The 16,987-nt window shown below is 42.7% G+C and overlaps 1 protein-coding gene across 1 annotated transcript; it reads right to left on the reverse strand.

Moving 5' to 3' along the window:
• Window positions 1-14,801: 14,801 nt before the first annotated feature.
• Window positions 14,802-16,638, reverse strand: LOC147901157 (uncharacterized). The gene is made up of 10 exons (XM_087376440.1): window positions 16,497-16,638; window positions 16,305-16,405; window positions 16,111-16,214; window positions 15,902-16,032; window positions 15,684-15,811; window positions 15,522-15,598; window positions 15,267-15,341; window positions 15,123-15,181; window positions 14,931-15,037; window positions 14,802-14,846 (listed from the first exon to the last, which is right to left on the reverse strand). Exons 1-10 carry the CDS (start codon window positions 16,636-16,638, stop codon window positions 14,802-14,804), a joined length of 969 nt encoding a protein of 322 aa, XP_087232566.1.
• Between the last annotated feature and the right edge of the window lie 349 nt (window positions 16,639-16,987).

Below are 16,987 nucleotides of genomic sequence, written 5' to 3' on the forward strand. Positions count from 1 at the left end.
TTGCCAAGCTGTGGAGCATCAACTGGCTCACCAATTCGAAGATGCCCCCATAAATTGTGGGGGTTAAAGGTCACTGTGCCTTAACCCCGGTTATGTACAATACTCAAACACATATATAAATGAATGAAAAAGAAGATTAGGGTTGTTCTGCACCCACCAAAACTTGTGTGGCTCTCTGTTTCTCTCTCTCCTTCTTCCGTTCTTACTTTCGTTGAGAGCACTCTCAACTGGTATCAGAGCCTGGGTGATCTAGCTGAGCGTGCGTGAATGCTTGAAGCTCAACAGCTCTATGGGAGGAAGGAGAAGCTCTGTGGGAAGCTTTGTGGGTGACTTTACTTGCATCCGAGTGTGCAGAGACCTTGGAGGAACCTTTGGAAAAGTCACTTTGGTTTTGCGAAGTGGTTTTGAGAGCCTGTTAAGTGTTTTCAAAGAAAAAGTCGTTTTTTGAGCTTTTCCCTGTTCCGTTCGATGACAGAGACTCCGTATTGACTTGTAGAGGCAACTATTGCTTGCTTTTGGTGTCCACTTCACTTCAGGAGCTTGGAAACACCTTCATTCTTGAATCTAGGATCATTTCATTGGATTTCTGACTCACTGTGTCAGTTTCTGCGTTTTTTGCCCGGGTGTTGGAACTCAAGTTTGGAGCAACCATTTGCAGATCTGTCAGTTCCGGTGGACTCAGGAGGTCCTAAAACTTCTATGTTGCTCATCATTCGCACTCCGGTGGAGTTTACAAACAGCCTGTTTCCAAAAACGTTTTTCAGTTCGTGTGTTGGACCCAGTGATTGAGACCACGGTTTCCAAAACCGTCTATCCCATTGCGTTCCGGACGCCCAAAAACCCCTACCTGTGAGTTCTTGTGCGATTCGGTGGAGGATTTTCAGAGTTATAGATCTCTGTGTATTCGATTTCGTCTCTCTGTTATGCATTTTTTATTCTAAGGTTTTGAAACCTTAGATTTATGCCACATGGCAGTGGATAAGTGTTGACTCCTATTTCTCACTCATCGGTTGGGATTTTGGAGTTTCGGTAGAAGAGAGATATTTGCAGATTTTCTTGCTGAGTCCAATTATGCAATGGCGCCCATGTTTTGAGGCATCTCAGGTTCTATTTTCAGTAGCGGTCATTACCGTGGGACTATGATTTCTTGAGCATACCTTATGCAGATCACTCTGGTTGCAGTTTGAGTAGTGTGCGCTTATTTGTGGTATGCATTGGGTTGCAGTGGATGATTTATAGGCCATTTGGATGCATTGCGGTTCTTATTGGATGGACTGAAAGTCCAAATTGCCTTGCGGGATGCTATTTTTATGGACGCTTTGCACATGGATGCTATTTTATGCTGAGGGACAGCTTTGACACATTGCAGGTGATGCACTGATAGTGCTATGCTCTCTTGGATGAGATATTATTAATGCATATGCCAGTGGACGGTGTTTATGCTTGAGTCATTTGGCACTTATTGGAATTTTGGATTGCCATTGCAGTTGGCATTTTCTTTTGGGCCAGATTTGCTCATATGGATGCATAGTATATGCACATGAGTCAGATGCATCTTTTGATGCTTTGAGCTTTGAGTTTTGGTGATATTTCACTCTATTGTGGCATACACATTTGGGTGCACCTGGTATTTGGTGTGATTCTCTCTTGCAGGCACAAGCATTTCGGATTTTGTTTTATTTGCATCATGGCATCCTCTTCCATGTCTGAAAAGGAGTTTTTCAGCATTAAAAAGTTTGATGGGACAAACTTTTCTTTGTGGAAAGAACAAATAAGGGATGTGCTTATTTAAAAGAAGCAGATTAAACCCTTGGCAGGGATTGAAGCTAAGCCTGCAAATATGTCTGAGGATGATTGGAATGAGTTGGATGCATTAGCAAAGTCTACTATTAGACTTCATCTTGCAGAGTCAGTTTATTTCATAGTAGTAAATGAGCAGACTACGGAAGATTTGTGGAAGAAACTGTGTGCCACTTATGAGAAGGAAACTGCCTCTAATAAAGTTTACCTCATGAAGAGGTTGTTTGAGCTACAGATGAAGGAAGGGGTCTCCATTGCTTCTCACTTGAATGAATTCAATATTATTTTCAGCTAGCTTCAGGTTCAGAAGATGAATTTCGATGTGGAAACTAAGGCTATATTTCTCTTATGTTCATTGCTATCCTCATGGGATACCTTCCGTACAGCTGTCAGTAACTCTGCACCTGGTGGAGTACTGAAATTTGATGATGTTGTGGGTAGCTTGTTGGCCGAGGAGATTAGACGGAAGTCTATGATGGCAACAAGCAGGATGTAGCCTTAAATGTGCAAAGGGGCATAATCACAGTTCAAGGGGAAGTCCCAAGAAAGAGGGAAGTCTCGTAGCAAATCCAGGGCACGGAACATTGAGTGTTACCATTGTGGCAAGAAGGGCCATATGAAAAAGGATTGCTACAAGCTAAAAAGAGAGCAAAAGAATAAGAAAAAGAATACAAATTGGGGTGCAAATCAAAAGGAAGAGAGTCCAAGGGAGGACAAAGGAAAAGTGAAGATCGAGGAGATCAATGCAGTCACACATGATAGTGACAATGATGTTCTCTTCATGTCTAGTTTATCTGAAGAGTTGCTTACCACTTTAGATGATGCATATTCCCAGGATTGGATTTTGGATTTCGGTGCTTCATTCCATGTTACTCCCCATAGGGAATGGTTCTCCACTTATGACAGTGGAAAGACAGGTTGTGTGCATCTTGGAAATGACTATTCATGTGACATAGTGGGAGCAGGTGACATAAAGTGTTCTTTTGCAAATGGGTATGCATTTGTTTTGAAACATGTGAGACATGTGCCTAAGCTGACCAAGAGTCTTATTTCAGTGGGTCAGCTAGATGATGCTAGTTTTCACACCACTTTTGGCTTTCAGAGTTGGAAAATTCAGAAGGGCTCTATGCTTTTGGCCAGGGGTGCCAAGTGTGGGACTTTGTATCCCTTACATGTATCAGGGGTATTTGATCATGTTGTTGCAATAACCGAGTAGCCAAGCACTTCTTTGTGGCCTTGCAGGTTGGGGCACATGAGCCAGAATGGAATGAAGCTCTTATGCCATTTGGGTTATGTACCACATTTGAGTTTCTCTGATTTTGAATTTTGTGAGCATTGTCTCTATGGGAAGCAGACTAAATCAGCCCATAAAAGAAGGGGAAAGAAAGAGTTTGAAATGCTTGATTTGGTGCATTCAGACATATGCGGTCCCATGCCTACACGATCATTAGGCGGGGCTGAATACTATGTGACATTCATTGATGATGCAACTAGGAAAGTGTGGGCTTATGCTATAGCTCGGAAGAGTGATGTGTTCCAGGTATTTCAGAAATGGCTGGCCTTGGTTGAGAATCAGTCAGGTAGAACGCTTAAATGCCTACGGACTGACAATGGTGGAGAGTATCTCTCTCATGACTTTCAGCATTTCTGTGATACACGTGGGATTAAGAGGGAGCTCACATCCCCTCATACTCCAGAGCAAAATCCAGTTGCAGAAAAGATGAACCGTACCATTCAAGAAAGGTTGCAATGCACGCTTTCCAATGCAAGTCTTTCTGGTGGTTTTTGGGCTGAGGCAATGAAGACTGCAGTGCATGTGATCAATAGATCACCTAGTAAGAGTTTGGATGGTGGTATTCCTGAAGAGGCATGGAGTGGCAAAAAGCCCTCTTACTCTCATTTGCGTATATTTGGGTTGAGGCATATGCACATGTGCCAAAAGAGCTTCGAAAGAAGCTAGATCCTAAGTCTAGGAAATGCATCTTTCTAGGTTATGGTGAAAGTGGAGAGATGGGCTATCATCTCTGGGATCCATAGGCAAAGAAGATCATACACAGCCATGATGTGGTCTTCAATGAAAAGAAGATGCATAAGGCACCCATGAGGGATGTGGAAATGAGGAGAATCATTTTCCAGGATGTGAATCCACCTGCATATGTTGATAGACAACAAGCTGTCCATGCACCAAATGTGCAAGAAATGGTACCACCAAGTACTCCCACAGGTATACAATCAAGGGTAGATGATGGATCATCTATTGGTGGAAATGATGAGCCAAATGTGGTTGATATGCAGGTGGGACAGCAAGCTAAAATGCCCTTGAGAAGATCATCTAGAGTGTCTAGACCGCCTGATAAGTTTGTTCCAGGGGTAGACTATGTGATGCTTACTGATTGCGGGGAGCCTTCTTGCTACAGAGAGGCTATGATGCGTGAGGATCAACGCAAGTGGAAGTATGCTATGCAATCAGCAGAGATGAGTTCACTTAAGAAGAATAAGACTTGGGACTTGGTTTCTTTGCCACATGGAAAGAAAGCATTTCCATGTAAATGGGTCTACAAAATGAAGGTCACAGGTGATGATGTGCCTAGGTACAAGGCCCGTTTGGTTGCTAAAGGGTTCAAGCAAGAGAAGGGTGTGGACTTTGATGAGATATTCTCTCCGGTTGTGAAGATGACCACACTTAGATGCATGCTTGGACTAGTGGCAGTAGAGGATATGGAGCTTATGCAGATGGATGTCAAGACAGCTTTCTTGCATGGGGATTTGCATGAGGAAATTTACATGGTGCAGCCGGAAGGCTTTGAAGAAAAGGGCAAAGAGCATTTAGTTTGCAAGCTGAAGAAGAGTCTCTATGGTCTTAAGCAAGCGCCTAGAGAATGGTATCAAAAGTTTGATGCTTTCATTCGGTCCCAGGGTTTTAGAAGGAGTGAAATTGATCACTGCCTCTACACTAAAAACGGGCTAAGGATAATAGCCTGATAATCTTGGCACTATATGTGGATGATATGCTATTGGCTAGCAAGAATACTTATGAGCTAGATGCATTAAAGGCCAAGTTGCATGAGGCCTTTGATATGAAGGATTTGGGATTTGCAGGTCATATTCTTGGTATGCGCATCACGCATGATCGGAGTAGGAAACTCCTTTGGCTTTCACAAAAAGAGTATGTTACAAAAGTATTGCAGCGTTTCAATATGGAGGGGGGGAAGGCAGTGAGTACTCCATTGCCTCCATATGTGAAACTGAGTCATACAGATAGTCCCAAATCAGATGAGGAGAGGGCCATGATGGCCAAGGTTCCTTATGCATCAGCAGTTGGGAGTCTTATGTATGCTATGATAGCTACTAGACCAGACATTGCATTTGCAGTGGGAGTTGTTAGCCGGTATATGGCTAATCCAGGAAAGAGGCATTGGGAGGTAGTTAAGTGCATCATGAGGTACATGAAGGGTACCAAGGAGATGTGCATCTACTTTGGTAAAGGAGACATGCGTGTACTTGGGTACACAGATTCAGACTATGCAGGGCATGTGGATAGTAGGAGATCCACTTCTGGTTATGTGTTCACCTTTGCAGGTGGTGCAGTGTTGTGGATGTCTCGTGCACAGAAGTGCGTTGCTTTGTCTACCACAGAGGCTGAGTATGTTGCAGCCACAGAGGGTTGCAAGGAGGCTATATGACTTGATCGGCTAGTGGGAGATTTGGGGATTCATACAGGTGTACCGACATTGCATAGTGATTCCATGAGTGCTATTCAGCTAGCACGGAATCCGGTCTTTCATGCAAAGACCAAACACATTGAGGTCAGGTACCATTTCATCAGGGAGGTACTTGAGGACAAGCGCATAGAGCTTGTCAAGGTTCATACAGATGATAACCCTGCAGATATGCTGACGAAGAGTCTACCTAGTCAGCGGTTTGAGTATTGTCGTGTATTGATGGGCATTGGATAGTATGGTCACTGGTTGTTCTCCCTTAAAGGCACATTGTCCTTTAAGTGGGAGGTTGTGGGGGTTAAAGGTCACTGTGCCTTTACCCCGGTTATGTACAATACTCAAACACATATATAAATGAATGAAAAAGAAGATTAGGGTTGTTCTGCACCCACCAAAACTTGTGTGGCTCTCTGTTTCTCTCTCTCCTTCTTTCGTTCTTGCTTCCATTGAGAGCACTCTCATAAACATCAACTTGCTATATCCATGGCCTCCTCAAAGCCAACGTAGTTTTGGCCTTAAATCTCCAATTTTGGCTCCCCGATCCCCACCTATAGAGGAAGTTGGCCCCTCATGATCTGCCAGCTTGCTCCAATCCACCACCCTGACAATGATGCCATCCTTTGTAGTGCCCCCACAATTTCAATCCTAGAGTCAGCATCATTCGGCTGGTTCCTGCTAGTCCATGAGGACATAGCTCAAGGATAGTTGAGGCAAAATGTTAGCCTTTGGGTGATGCTAACATGGGCAGAGTTCTAAGTGCAATTGTTAAGTGCAAACTTACTCAAAAGTGGTGGAATAACATTCTGGACCAAGCACCATTTGCAGTTGGAGGTGGAGGCGATTGCGACAGATCAATCAGTAGCAAGTACCGGTGTGGTGCGCTGAGCACGATGTGTTTTGGAAGGCGGATTTGTGTAGTTAGTAGAAAGTGGTTGTAGTAGGGAGAGGTAGACAAAAAGAGAGTAGTGTGCCGAGTTCTCTCCCTCTCACTTGAGCTTGCTGAAAGATCATAGTGGTAGGGGGAGAAGCAAGCTAACACTAGGAATGGAAAGGAAAGATAACAAGCATAATGGAAATGAAATGGAAAGAAAATGAAAGAAATGGACAAGTACTCACATGATACCAAAAGATCTTGATGTTGATTGATGTGATAGATAATAGACAAGTACAACACTATATAGTGTGCCACTAGACTCTAGAAAGTCACAATGTCTATGGGATATCTCCCAATATGACACATGGCATGTCTAGGACTCACTAGACTATAAAACCAAACCTAGAACACTCATTTTAGACTCACTTTGGCTTCATATTCCAACACCCCCCCGTGAAGGCAAGGTGAGAGACTATTGGAATGGAACCAAGAACAGAACATGACAATGACGGTCATCAAACTGTGCACCCTATGTAACTCAGAGGCTAAAGTCTGAGCGTGTTCATAGGTTGATCCAAGCACTCTCATGGCTTGAGACTCAACATGCTCAAAGGCTCATGTTATAGCATGGCTACATGACCAGCTCATAGGTCTAGGAATACACCAACATCTTGGAACTCAGCCAGGCCTGATAACGAGACCTATCAAAGCCAATACATATGGATCCCATAGTACATCCCCCCTTGGTTAACAGGACATTTTAGGAAGCCACACACCAAAATAGGAAAACCAATACATATTTTTAGGAGGACTATCCAAGGCAGAGGATCTTTAGACTCAATGAAAACCGAACACTCAATACATATCTTAGGGGGACTACCTAGGGTAGAGGACCCCAAAATACATCAAGCTGTAGGAATAATAAAAATAGATCAGGAAAAAAAGTCTCGATCATCAAGTACATAGACCTTTGAATAGAGAGAGAGATCTTTGATGTCGGCAGTAAGAGCATGAGTTGGTGTCAAAGCATCATCTTCTTCTTTGTCTTCACTTGTTGCAGCCCCAACCAAGTTGACATAATCCTTGTATTGTTGCTTGGCAAGCTTCTGGAAGCAGCGATCCTTGGTGTGACCAAGCTTTCCACAGTGATTGCATTTGAAGGGCTTGAATTTGCCTTTGCCTTTGCCCTTGGAGTATAGTATAGTGGAGACTGGAGTGTCTGCATACCGTCTGTCATGATCAATAAGCATAAAAACCATATCATGATAACCCATTTGTGTCACACGCAATGCTGGTATGATCTCCCGGTACTTAGAATTTTCCTCAATGTTCGAGAGAAGCACAACAACTTGATCATCTTTTGGGGCCTTCAGACTAGCAAGCTGAGTGACAAGGGATTCCATTGATTCAAGTGAGCAAGAAGAGAGTTTTCATGCTTCATTTGTAACTTGAAGAATTATTGTCTGAGGAATACCTTTGATTTGATAATTTTGTTGCCGAACAATTCTTCAAACTTAGCCCATAAGTCGTGAGCAGTGGAATCAAAATCAAAATGATGAATAACGTCATCACCCAAACCCAAACCAATGAGAGAAAGAGCTTTGTCATTTAGATTCTCCCGGTGTGCAATTTTCTTTTCATCTGATTATGGCTTTTTCTCCTTGCCATGGACAACATTCCACACTCCATCTTTCATAAGTACAAGACACATCTTTGTTTGCCATGTAGGGAAATTCTTACCATTAAACTTCTCGAACAAAATGGTAGTTGATTTGGAAGACTCCATGGTTGGAAAAGAGTAGAAATGCAAGTGTAGCTATGGAAAGATCACCTTTTGATAAGTCCTTCATGAGCTGAAGCAAGTCTGGAACTTCTTCATGGCAGATAGAAGTAGAACGACGATAGCCCCAAGAGAATGACAGGAAGAATATGGGCACCAACTTGCGGGCAGCAACTCCAAGAGAATGTCGAGCATAGGAGCAATAGCTTGGCAGCAATCCCGAGAGCAGCATGAGCAGCAAATCCAAGGTTGATGGCGAGAGCAAAAGCAGCTTCTGTTGGGCATGCATTTCAAGGATGGAGCAGTAGGTGTACGAGTAGGTAGGCAAGCTGGTACATGCAGACGAGACTACATGAAAATAGTCTGTACAGACTGTATGGCCTATATGGCCTACTTACAATGGGCTGTACGGCCTATTTGCAACCTGTTTGCAACGGGCTGGAGTAGTTGGAGGTGAAGCTACCAAGACGGTTGATGGCGAGGTAAATGAAGAGACCATTAGCGAGGCATTTTGGGTTGAAGAAGGGGTAGTTGTTGGTAAGGTAAATCAGATCCAAGTCAGCTCCCGTTGATGAGGATTGGGTAGGAGGAGAAGAGAGATCAAGGAAGAAGAGAAGAGGAAAGCCTTCCAAGGAGGATGAGATAGAGTAGCTTCATTGGCCTCCCTCACCTCAACCTCTTGGAAGGGAAAGGAAAGAGGGAGCAGGGCTAGGAACATGGCTCTAATACCACATGAAAGATCATAGTGGTAGGGAGAGAAGCAAGCTAACACTAGGAATGGAAAGGAAAGATAACAAGCATAATGGAAATGAAATGGAATGAAAATGAAAGCAATGGACAAGTACTCACATGATACCAAAAGAGCTTGATGTTGACTGATGTGATAGACAATAGACAAGTATAACACTATATAGTGTGCCACTAGACTCTAGAAAGTCACAATGTCTACGGGATATCTCCCAATATGACATGTGGCATGTCTAGGACTCACTAGACTATAAAACCACACCTAGACCACCTAGAACATTCATTTTAGACTCACTTTGGCTTCATATTCCAACACTTGCTAGGTTAGGAAGCTTACACTAAGTGTTCATTGCAAGCCTAGGCGGCTTGGTTGTAAGAGAAGATAAATACAAGTTGACTTCCTTTTGTCCAATATTATTTTCCTCTTAAGTGTGTGTGTACTTGGTTCTCCCATCACCATACGGTTCTTCCTATACCAACTAACCTCGAACTTTGAGTGTTAATGTTGTCACCTATTCTATCACCCGAACATGTTGTATTAAGGATTGCAAGAGTGAGCATCTTCACCAGGCACATTAGGTTAGTTGGGTGAGTGAACCGAGGCATCAACATCAGGTCATAGGCATACAACCAGACTCTTCTCAGAGCATGATCCATCATTGAGTTTTTCTAGCCAGATAGCACTGACCAATAGGGCTTAGGGAGATGGAAAATTTAAGGATAAATGTGAGAGATGCGATAGACTTGCCAACGGGTTGTGGCACGGATCAAACTCAGGGATCTTCTGGCCATGGCCGATGAGAGTGGTAGTGGCACTTGTTTGTCACAGGGCCATAGCCAAGAGACAACAACAAACCACACACATTGACAGCCATCAAGGCCCCATTACAAGATTTACGTCACCATAGCCTCTTACATTATTGATTTCCCCCTCAAGCTTGACTTTCTGATGACCATCATAGAGTCACCACCCCCACGTCTTCTCCATGAGTCCAAATATTTCTCTATATGTATTGGTATCATTATGATTATGGATTCCTCTTGTATTTGCCATGGGCGTTGATTCCCACTTAGAGGGTCCACCCCTTCATCTTGTATTTGTCATGCATGTTGATGTCCACTTAGAGGCTCCACCCCTTCATCTTGTTAAATCAAGTTCTTGTAGCCTCATTAAGCCTTTAGTATTTCAAAGATTTTTCTTAAATTCTCCTCCGCTTGGCCATTGCATCTCCGATCATATGCTATTGCTTTTCAGTGGATGATGAAGAATTTCTTGATGAGGATGCTGACACTTTATTCATGAATTGTGTGTGCCTTGGCCATTGAGAAACTCGATTAGGTGTTGTATCAGTAGATGCTATATCTTCATAGATAAATTTGGTTGTGCTTTGTGTCGAGTTGTCATGCATGGCCTTTGCATTTTCCCACTTGGTTGTGCAGTTTGTGGGTATGATTATGTACTCGTATTGAGTGCATTGGGCAAACTATTTAAAGGTCCCATGAAGTCTAAGCCCCATCTTTAGAAGGCTTCCCACGATGAGCTTGGTTATATAGGCATGCGGTATTGAGTAAGTAGCCTCCGTGTTCTTTGGCATACATCACATTCTACACATAGCTTGTGTGCGTCTTTGAATAAAGTGCTCCACCATAACCTCACATTAAGGACCTTCCTACTATTAGTTCATCATTGACATGACCTCTTGTGAGTGTTGTGTGTGCCTCTATTAGTATTATTATAGCTCGTTCATGTGGTAGCACCCATCTTCATAGAACCCCATCCGTTCCTTGCATATATAGTTGGCCCCCCTATTAGGCTGTACCAATAGGCCTTCCAAGCCAATTGCGTCTGTTTGTCTCTTGGCATGTTTTCTAGGAAGTTTGCCTGAAAAAAGTACTATATTATGTATTCATACTTGTTTTCATAGATTTATATTGTAAACAAATGCGCATTTGGCAATTTAGTGCATACTCCACGTTTTTCCCCAGGTTTTGGAAGTTATGAGAGGCAATCGGCTCTAATGTGTGACTTTCTACGATGAGAATTGTAATGACAAAATTCAACACACTAGTCTTCATTGGATGATTGTTTTGTTTATTACATAGAGTAGTGCTTGGTGATCAATAGCCTCCCTTGGATGATTGTTTTGATTATTATGTAGAGTATGGCTTGGTGATTGTTTTGATGATTTTATTAATAGTACATTATTTTCTCTTGCAAAGAAATCTTTTATTAAGCCATGGGTTGGCTAGATCTAGAGGAAGGAGGGGCAAACCCTCACTCTATATAGGGAGTAGCATTCCATGCTTGATACTTCCACAATATCTGAGATATCTAACCTAGGAGTAGTCAAATATGTAAGGCTATCAATGAAGTTGCATCTACATCTCCCCATCATAATCTACTAAACTCTTGTAGCTTACTTCTATTGGTGTGGTTGCAAGTGTGCAATCCTCCACTTGCAACCACACCAATAGAAGTAAGCTACAAGAGTTTAGTAGATTATGATGGGGAGATGTAGCTGCAACTTCATTGATAGCCTTACATATTTGACTACTCCTAGGTTAGATATCTCAGATATTGTGGAAGTATCAAGCATGGAATGCTACTCCCTATATAGAGTGAGGGTTTGCCCCTCCTTCCTCTAGATCTAGCCAACCCATGGCCTAATAGAGGGTTGGCCTTCCCTCCTCTAAAAGGTTGACCAACCCTACTAGGGGGTGGTTTCCTCCTCTAGACTTGGCCAACATGTGGGACATATTTTATGAAGGCAATGTTAGAAAAAATGATTTTGCAGAACACTTTTCAAGCATGACAAATTTAGAAGTAATACTCACCTCAAGTGCATGAAATAACTATGGAAAAAAAAGGCAATAGGCATGTCCTCGACACCATCATTAAGGTCCACATTGTTTTAGTTTTAAACAACCATTTGCATTTTAGGACACTCAAGTCAGCCCACTCTTTGTTATTTCTAGCTCTAATTAAAACTGCCACCACAACCCAATCCCTCCAAAGGTTTTTATTTGCCCATCAAAAAAAGAATTACAAGATTGAGGGTGCAAGCACCAACAAGTTCCACTGCCCAAGCTACTCAACAAGGAGAGAGCCCCTCTCAGAGGGGTCACTCATACACGTGTAACATAGCATGCTAGTGCACAAAAGGGTTTTTTGAATAGGGGGACTTGCATGCTGTTTACATACATTAGGGGATTCATAAAATAGCAACTTAGTGTAATTTATATGTGTAGATTTATGGAGAGGTTTCTAAATTTAAATATTGAAAAATATATACATGCATGAAGGGGGTTAATCAATTACATAGAAAATGCAAAAAATGCAAGAATAGGGGTATTTTTAATACATGCTTTCGCACACATGTTTATAAAGAGTGATCGCCCCCTAGGAGATGGTGTAGTCTTCACTTTCTTTAGAAGATACCAACAGCTATAAGAGGATGATGAGTCCTTGAGTAGACATGATGGATCAGATGGAGAATCAACCTGGGAGACAATAGAGACTACCCAATCAAGAGTAGGGATGAAAGAAGTAATCATAGAGATGTTTTGAGTGAGATGACAAGGAAAAGCTTGTTGTTCAGGAGCATGTAGGATACACAATGAGATGAGGAGGGTACAGGATACTCTTAGAATACCAGAGGCTTATTATAGACTTCATTGTGGGGTCTCAGTGTCTTGATCATGCCCCATTCAAACCTCATCTAAGGCACAAAAGAGATGTGTGTACATCCTCTCTCGATATGATTACCATTGCCCAATTGTATTCACATATAGAACCATGATCCAACTTCCATTACACTTAACTACAATTTCTTGCCATCCTGTCTTTTCTGGACATAGTTTGAACACGACCAATTGTCATTTGAGAGACATTACTTGATTAAAACCCAACATACCCTAAGAGACTCTTATATGTGTGTGTGTGAGAGAGATATATCGATATGAATTTCTTGTAGATGTGCTACCGTCTCCCACCATTTGTGATGCCATCTGCAGTTGCTTATTATGTTGTTTGTTCACAATAATTTCTATTGGTTGTTTGGCGTGCATGCACGCACGTGCACACATACACACACATGCACATACGCACAAACATATTGATATATGCATGTATACATGTGTGTGTGTGTGTGTAAGGAGAAGAGTTGAGGGAGAAAAGGACAAAGTGGGTGTCTAGTGCGAGGGTGAGACCCACAAAGTTAACGCTAATCTAAATAATGTTAATAGAAGTGCGGGAGGACATACACGTAGAGAGTTAAGGCAGTGGGCGGGAGAGAGAGAGAGAGAGAGAGAGAGAGAGAGAGGTGAGGTGATGTATATAATGTTAATGGGAGTGCGGGAGTTAAGGGATGTATAGAGAGAGGAGGAGATGAAGAGTGCTAGGGGATATAGATCAAGGAGATGGAGAGAGAGCTTAAGGAGAGTTGCATAGGGAGAGGCAAAGAGGAGAGAGAGTTAGGAGAGAGTTGCATAGGAAGAGACCTAGAGAGAGTTACAAAGGGAGAGAGCTAAGGTAGGAGTTCGGATACAAAATGGATGCTTTTTTCAAGTTAGTGTTATCAAAGAGATGAACTTTTATATTGGTATCAAAAGTTTGTATGCCCTAATAAAAATAAATGATTGAAACATTCTCCTAGATTCAAAAGTTTTATGTAAGAAATTTTAAAGTTTCGCCAGGATTTACATTTTTAACTTCAAAATTCAAAAGAAAAGAAAAATATATGTACTACATTCTATCAAACTGTGAAACAAAAAAATGACCTCGACAAACTTTTGGCAAGATTTTATATTACTATACAAGCATAGCTTACGACAAAAACATCCATGGGGTAGAGGGAGAGGGGGAGAGGTGTAGAGGAAGGAAGAAGAGGGAGAGACTTGATGGAGAGTGTGGGATGAAGAGGGCCATAGGGGATAAAGATAGATAGGCAGAATTAGATTGTTGATTAAGAAATGAGAGATGTAGAGGGGAAGATTAAAAGAGAGAGACTTTGAGGGAGAGAGGGGTGAATGGAAAGTTGGAGCATGAGAGAGAGAGAGAGAGAGAGAGAGGGAAGGGTAAGATTAGAATACATGTTGAGCTAGTAAAGGAACAATTGAGGTGAGCAAGAATTTGTTTGTTGTGATGTGGTGGCAACCTTGGAAGAACGAGTTTCCTTCTTCCTCTATTGGTTATACTCTACATCTCAAATTCATTTTGTTAACTAGAGTTGCCCCTTTTTGAAAGCATTCTTTTAACGATATTATCAACGTATATATTTTGATATCATTGATACAAACCCACAATTTTCTAGGAAAATCATTTTTGGCAATTTCTGCTGAACTCTAACATTACTTGGTATATAAGTGCTTATGTTTTCTTTTTTGCGAGAAAGAAGATATTTATTATTATGGTCAAAAGTGAGAAATTAGTATTGGGACAAGTGCTTTATGTCTTGTAAAACCTAATCATTCTTGTTATGCCCATTGTTTTTGCAACGATGCATTTGAATCTAGAAATGCATGACCTACTTAGATCAAGGCAAGGCTAGTGGTGTGACAACAACACGAGCAAAATTTATTCGTACTAGGAATTACTTAGAGCAACACTCTAAAACAGCGAGTAGAAACCCCTTAAAAACCATTCCAAAGACATGTTAAGACACAAAAGATAGTGTGAGCTAAGGACTACAAAAGAGACTAGGGATGGAGTCCAAAAATTGCTGTCTTAAGAAGACTTTAGAGTTGGGGAGGGGAAAGGTGCCGATTCACCACTGCAGCCTACGACGCTAGTCCAAGGAATAGGCTTGAGAGACAAGCGGTTACAAGTGAGATGCAAACTGTAAGTAGTTACCTTCCTCCACTTTCGCCATAAGGACTGGCATCAAGGAGGGAGCCATGCTTGCGAGAATGCCTGGAAGTATGGCACCTGCTATAACACCACTAACTTTACGCAGTGCTGTTCCCAGACAAGAATGTGACTGACGTACTGCTATGCAAAGAAACGTTATACCTTGTAAACATTTTCGGAACTCTTCCGCTTAAGAGAGTCGATGGCTTTATATATTGCAGTCTGAATCAACATGTCCAAACCTCTCTCCTCTCTGAAGATGCTAATAACTGAAAATGATAGCAGTAGTACCATCAGCGACTTAAGGAGGAGTGTAGAGAGCGATTCACTTGCCAGACGTTTCTGTAAACTTACGATGGTTGATATATAGTATAGTGTCCACCTTATCAGCCTCGGCAAGAGCTTGGAAGAACCTGACAGATTGTGAAAGGAAATCAACGGCGTTTCCAGGAGAGAGAGCAAACATTGTTGGTGAAATACGATGGTTTTCGGGAGGACCTGACAAAACAGACCGCTCCTTGTCCTCTTGCAGATCGAATCTTCTCCGAAACTGCTTGCCTAATCCTATCGCAGCTGAACAATCTTTTCGTGATGTTAAGCGCAACTATGCATTTAAATCTTTCATTGTGCTTACAAGTCTCCCTTGAGTAAGCTCCCTCCTATGCAGACCTTGTTCCTTTGAATTTTAAGTTTGCGTTGTGTGAAGGACTTCTAATGAGAACGATCGCTTGCTACTCTATGTCGAACGGATACGGGGAAGAAAATGCCGCTCTGATGCACTGCAAAATTGCGTCGGCCTTTTTATTTTCGAGAACATCGTCGCTAGTGCACTGTTGCAACCAAAGAGATAACTTCGTCACCTATATAGCAAGGCTGTACTTAAGTAGGAAACTTTCCTGATGCGTATCAACGAACCCGCGCAGTCACAGCCAGCTCGACCACGTTCAAACGCATGACGGATCTTCCAATGCCACTGATTATTGCTTCGTTCCATAAATCCAGCAAGTCACCTTGTACGCAGATTGCACGGAGGATGGCATCGACTGAAAGAAACGTGAAAAACTTGAGACGAGCGCGCTCAAGCCAACGCTGGGGCATAGTATGCCAAAGGTAAGGTTGGCGACAGGCGTTACCGAGGACTCCTTTGTTTTCTGGAGCGCTGGTGATAAACATGCTCTGGAAAGCTGAAATTACATGCAATTTGCATGCTTTGTTGCAGCATACTTCAAGAAGTGCCCGCATCGCAAGATCATTGATAAGAGAGCTGAGAAATTTCTGCCAGGGTCAAGGAATACGGCGGGAAAATCTGACGGAAACGCAATGCCAGCGATAAGCGTCTTACCTGCGATAAATGTAGCCTTGATCTTCAAATTCCCAGAGCTTTTGGAGGATCTTTACAAATGCCGTAGGCTCGCTGTTGCTTGACAAGAGCCTTCGATTGTAAAGCTAACAGGAAAGGCGGAACGATATTCGATTTTGAGTGGAAGAAACGGCAATGGAAAGATCAGTATGGAATCCACAGAGCGCGCGAACTACCATTTGGACGAGCTGCTCAGCGGTTCGAGTTTCTTCGTGCTGGTGGCCATCGGGAGAACCAGGGTAAGCAAGGAGAAGTTGGAGGAGGCGATGCAGGGATTCTGGAAGGCAGGGATGAAAACGAAAGGAATGTGAGAAAGGGAGAAGGGGGGAAAAGGAAAGGCAAAAGGAGAGGAGAAGGGGAAGGGGTACCAGAGGGGAGAGAGGTGGAACGGAGGTGGAGGTGATGAAGGAAGGGGCGAATGCAGTGCTGAAGCATCACAGGAGAGCCATAGCCATTGCTGCTGCTGCTTCTTGACAGGTGAAGAGGAGGAGGAGGTCTCCTCAAGGCCATTGCTTTGGCTTTGCCTATCGCCACTTCTTCTCCCCTCCTCTTATGGCCTCTCTATAGGCAAGGCACTAATGAAGTTCTATGAAGATTACCACATCAACAGGTTACAATACTTGGATGGGTGGTGGTGGCTGCCCAAATCCTTGGGCTCCCCACCTTTTGCGGGCCAAATCAACGGCTGCCACATGGTAGACATGCGGGTGAACACCCCTATGTGTAACCGCCCTAATAAAGGCACACACGGCACTTACAGGAGGTCATGTGAATTATGAGCTAATCGTCGGAAGGTCCTTCATGTGAGGTTATGGTGGAGCACTTTATTCAAAAATGCACACAAGCTATGTGTAGAATG

The sequence above is a fragment of the Dipteris shenzhenensis genome, chromosome 6, assembly GCF_047967505.1.
Source record: "Dipteris shenzhenensis isolate YYH24624 ecotype China chromosome 6, Dip_SZ_1.0, whole genome shotgun sequence".
Classification (NCBI taxonomy): domain Eukaryota; kingdom Viridiplantae; phylum Streptophyta; class Polypodiopsida; order Gleicheniales; family Dipteridaceae; genus Dipteris; species Dipteris shenzhenensis.

Bases quoted from the DNA above. Each gene is read 5' to 3' on its own strand.
- LOC147901157 (XM_087376440.1), bottom strand. From the start codon at position 16,638: ATGGCCTTGAGGAGACCTCCTCCTCCTCTTCACCTGTCAAGAAGCAGC. The intron at 16,033-16,110 runs GTAAGACGCTTA...GAAATTTCTCAG, and splicing joins CAAGGCTACATTTATCGCAG to CTCTCTTATCAATGATCTTG. The intron at 15,812-15,901 runs GTAACGCCTGTC...CGTTTCTTTCAG, and splicing joins AGAAAACAAAGGAGTCCTCG to TCGATGCCATCCTCCGTGCA.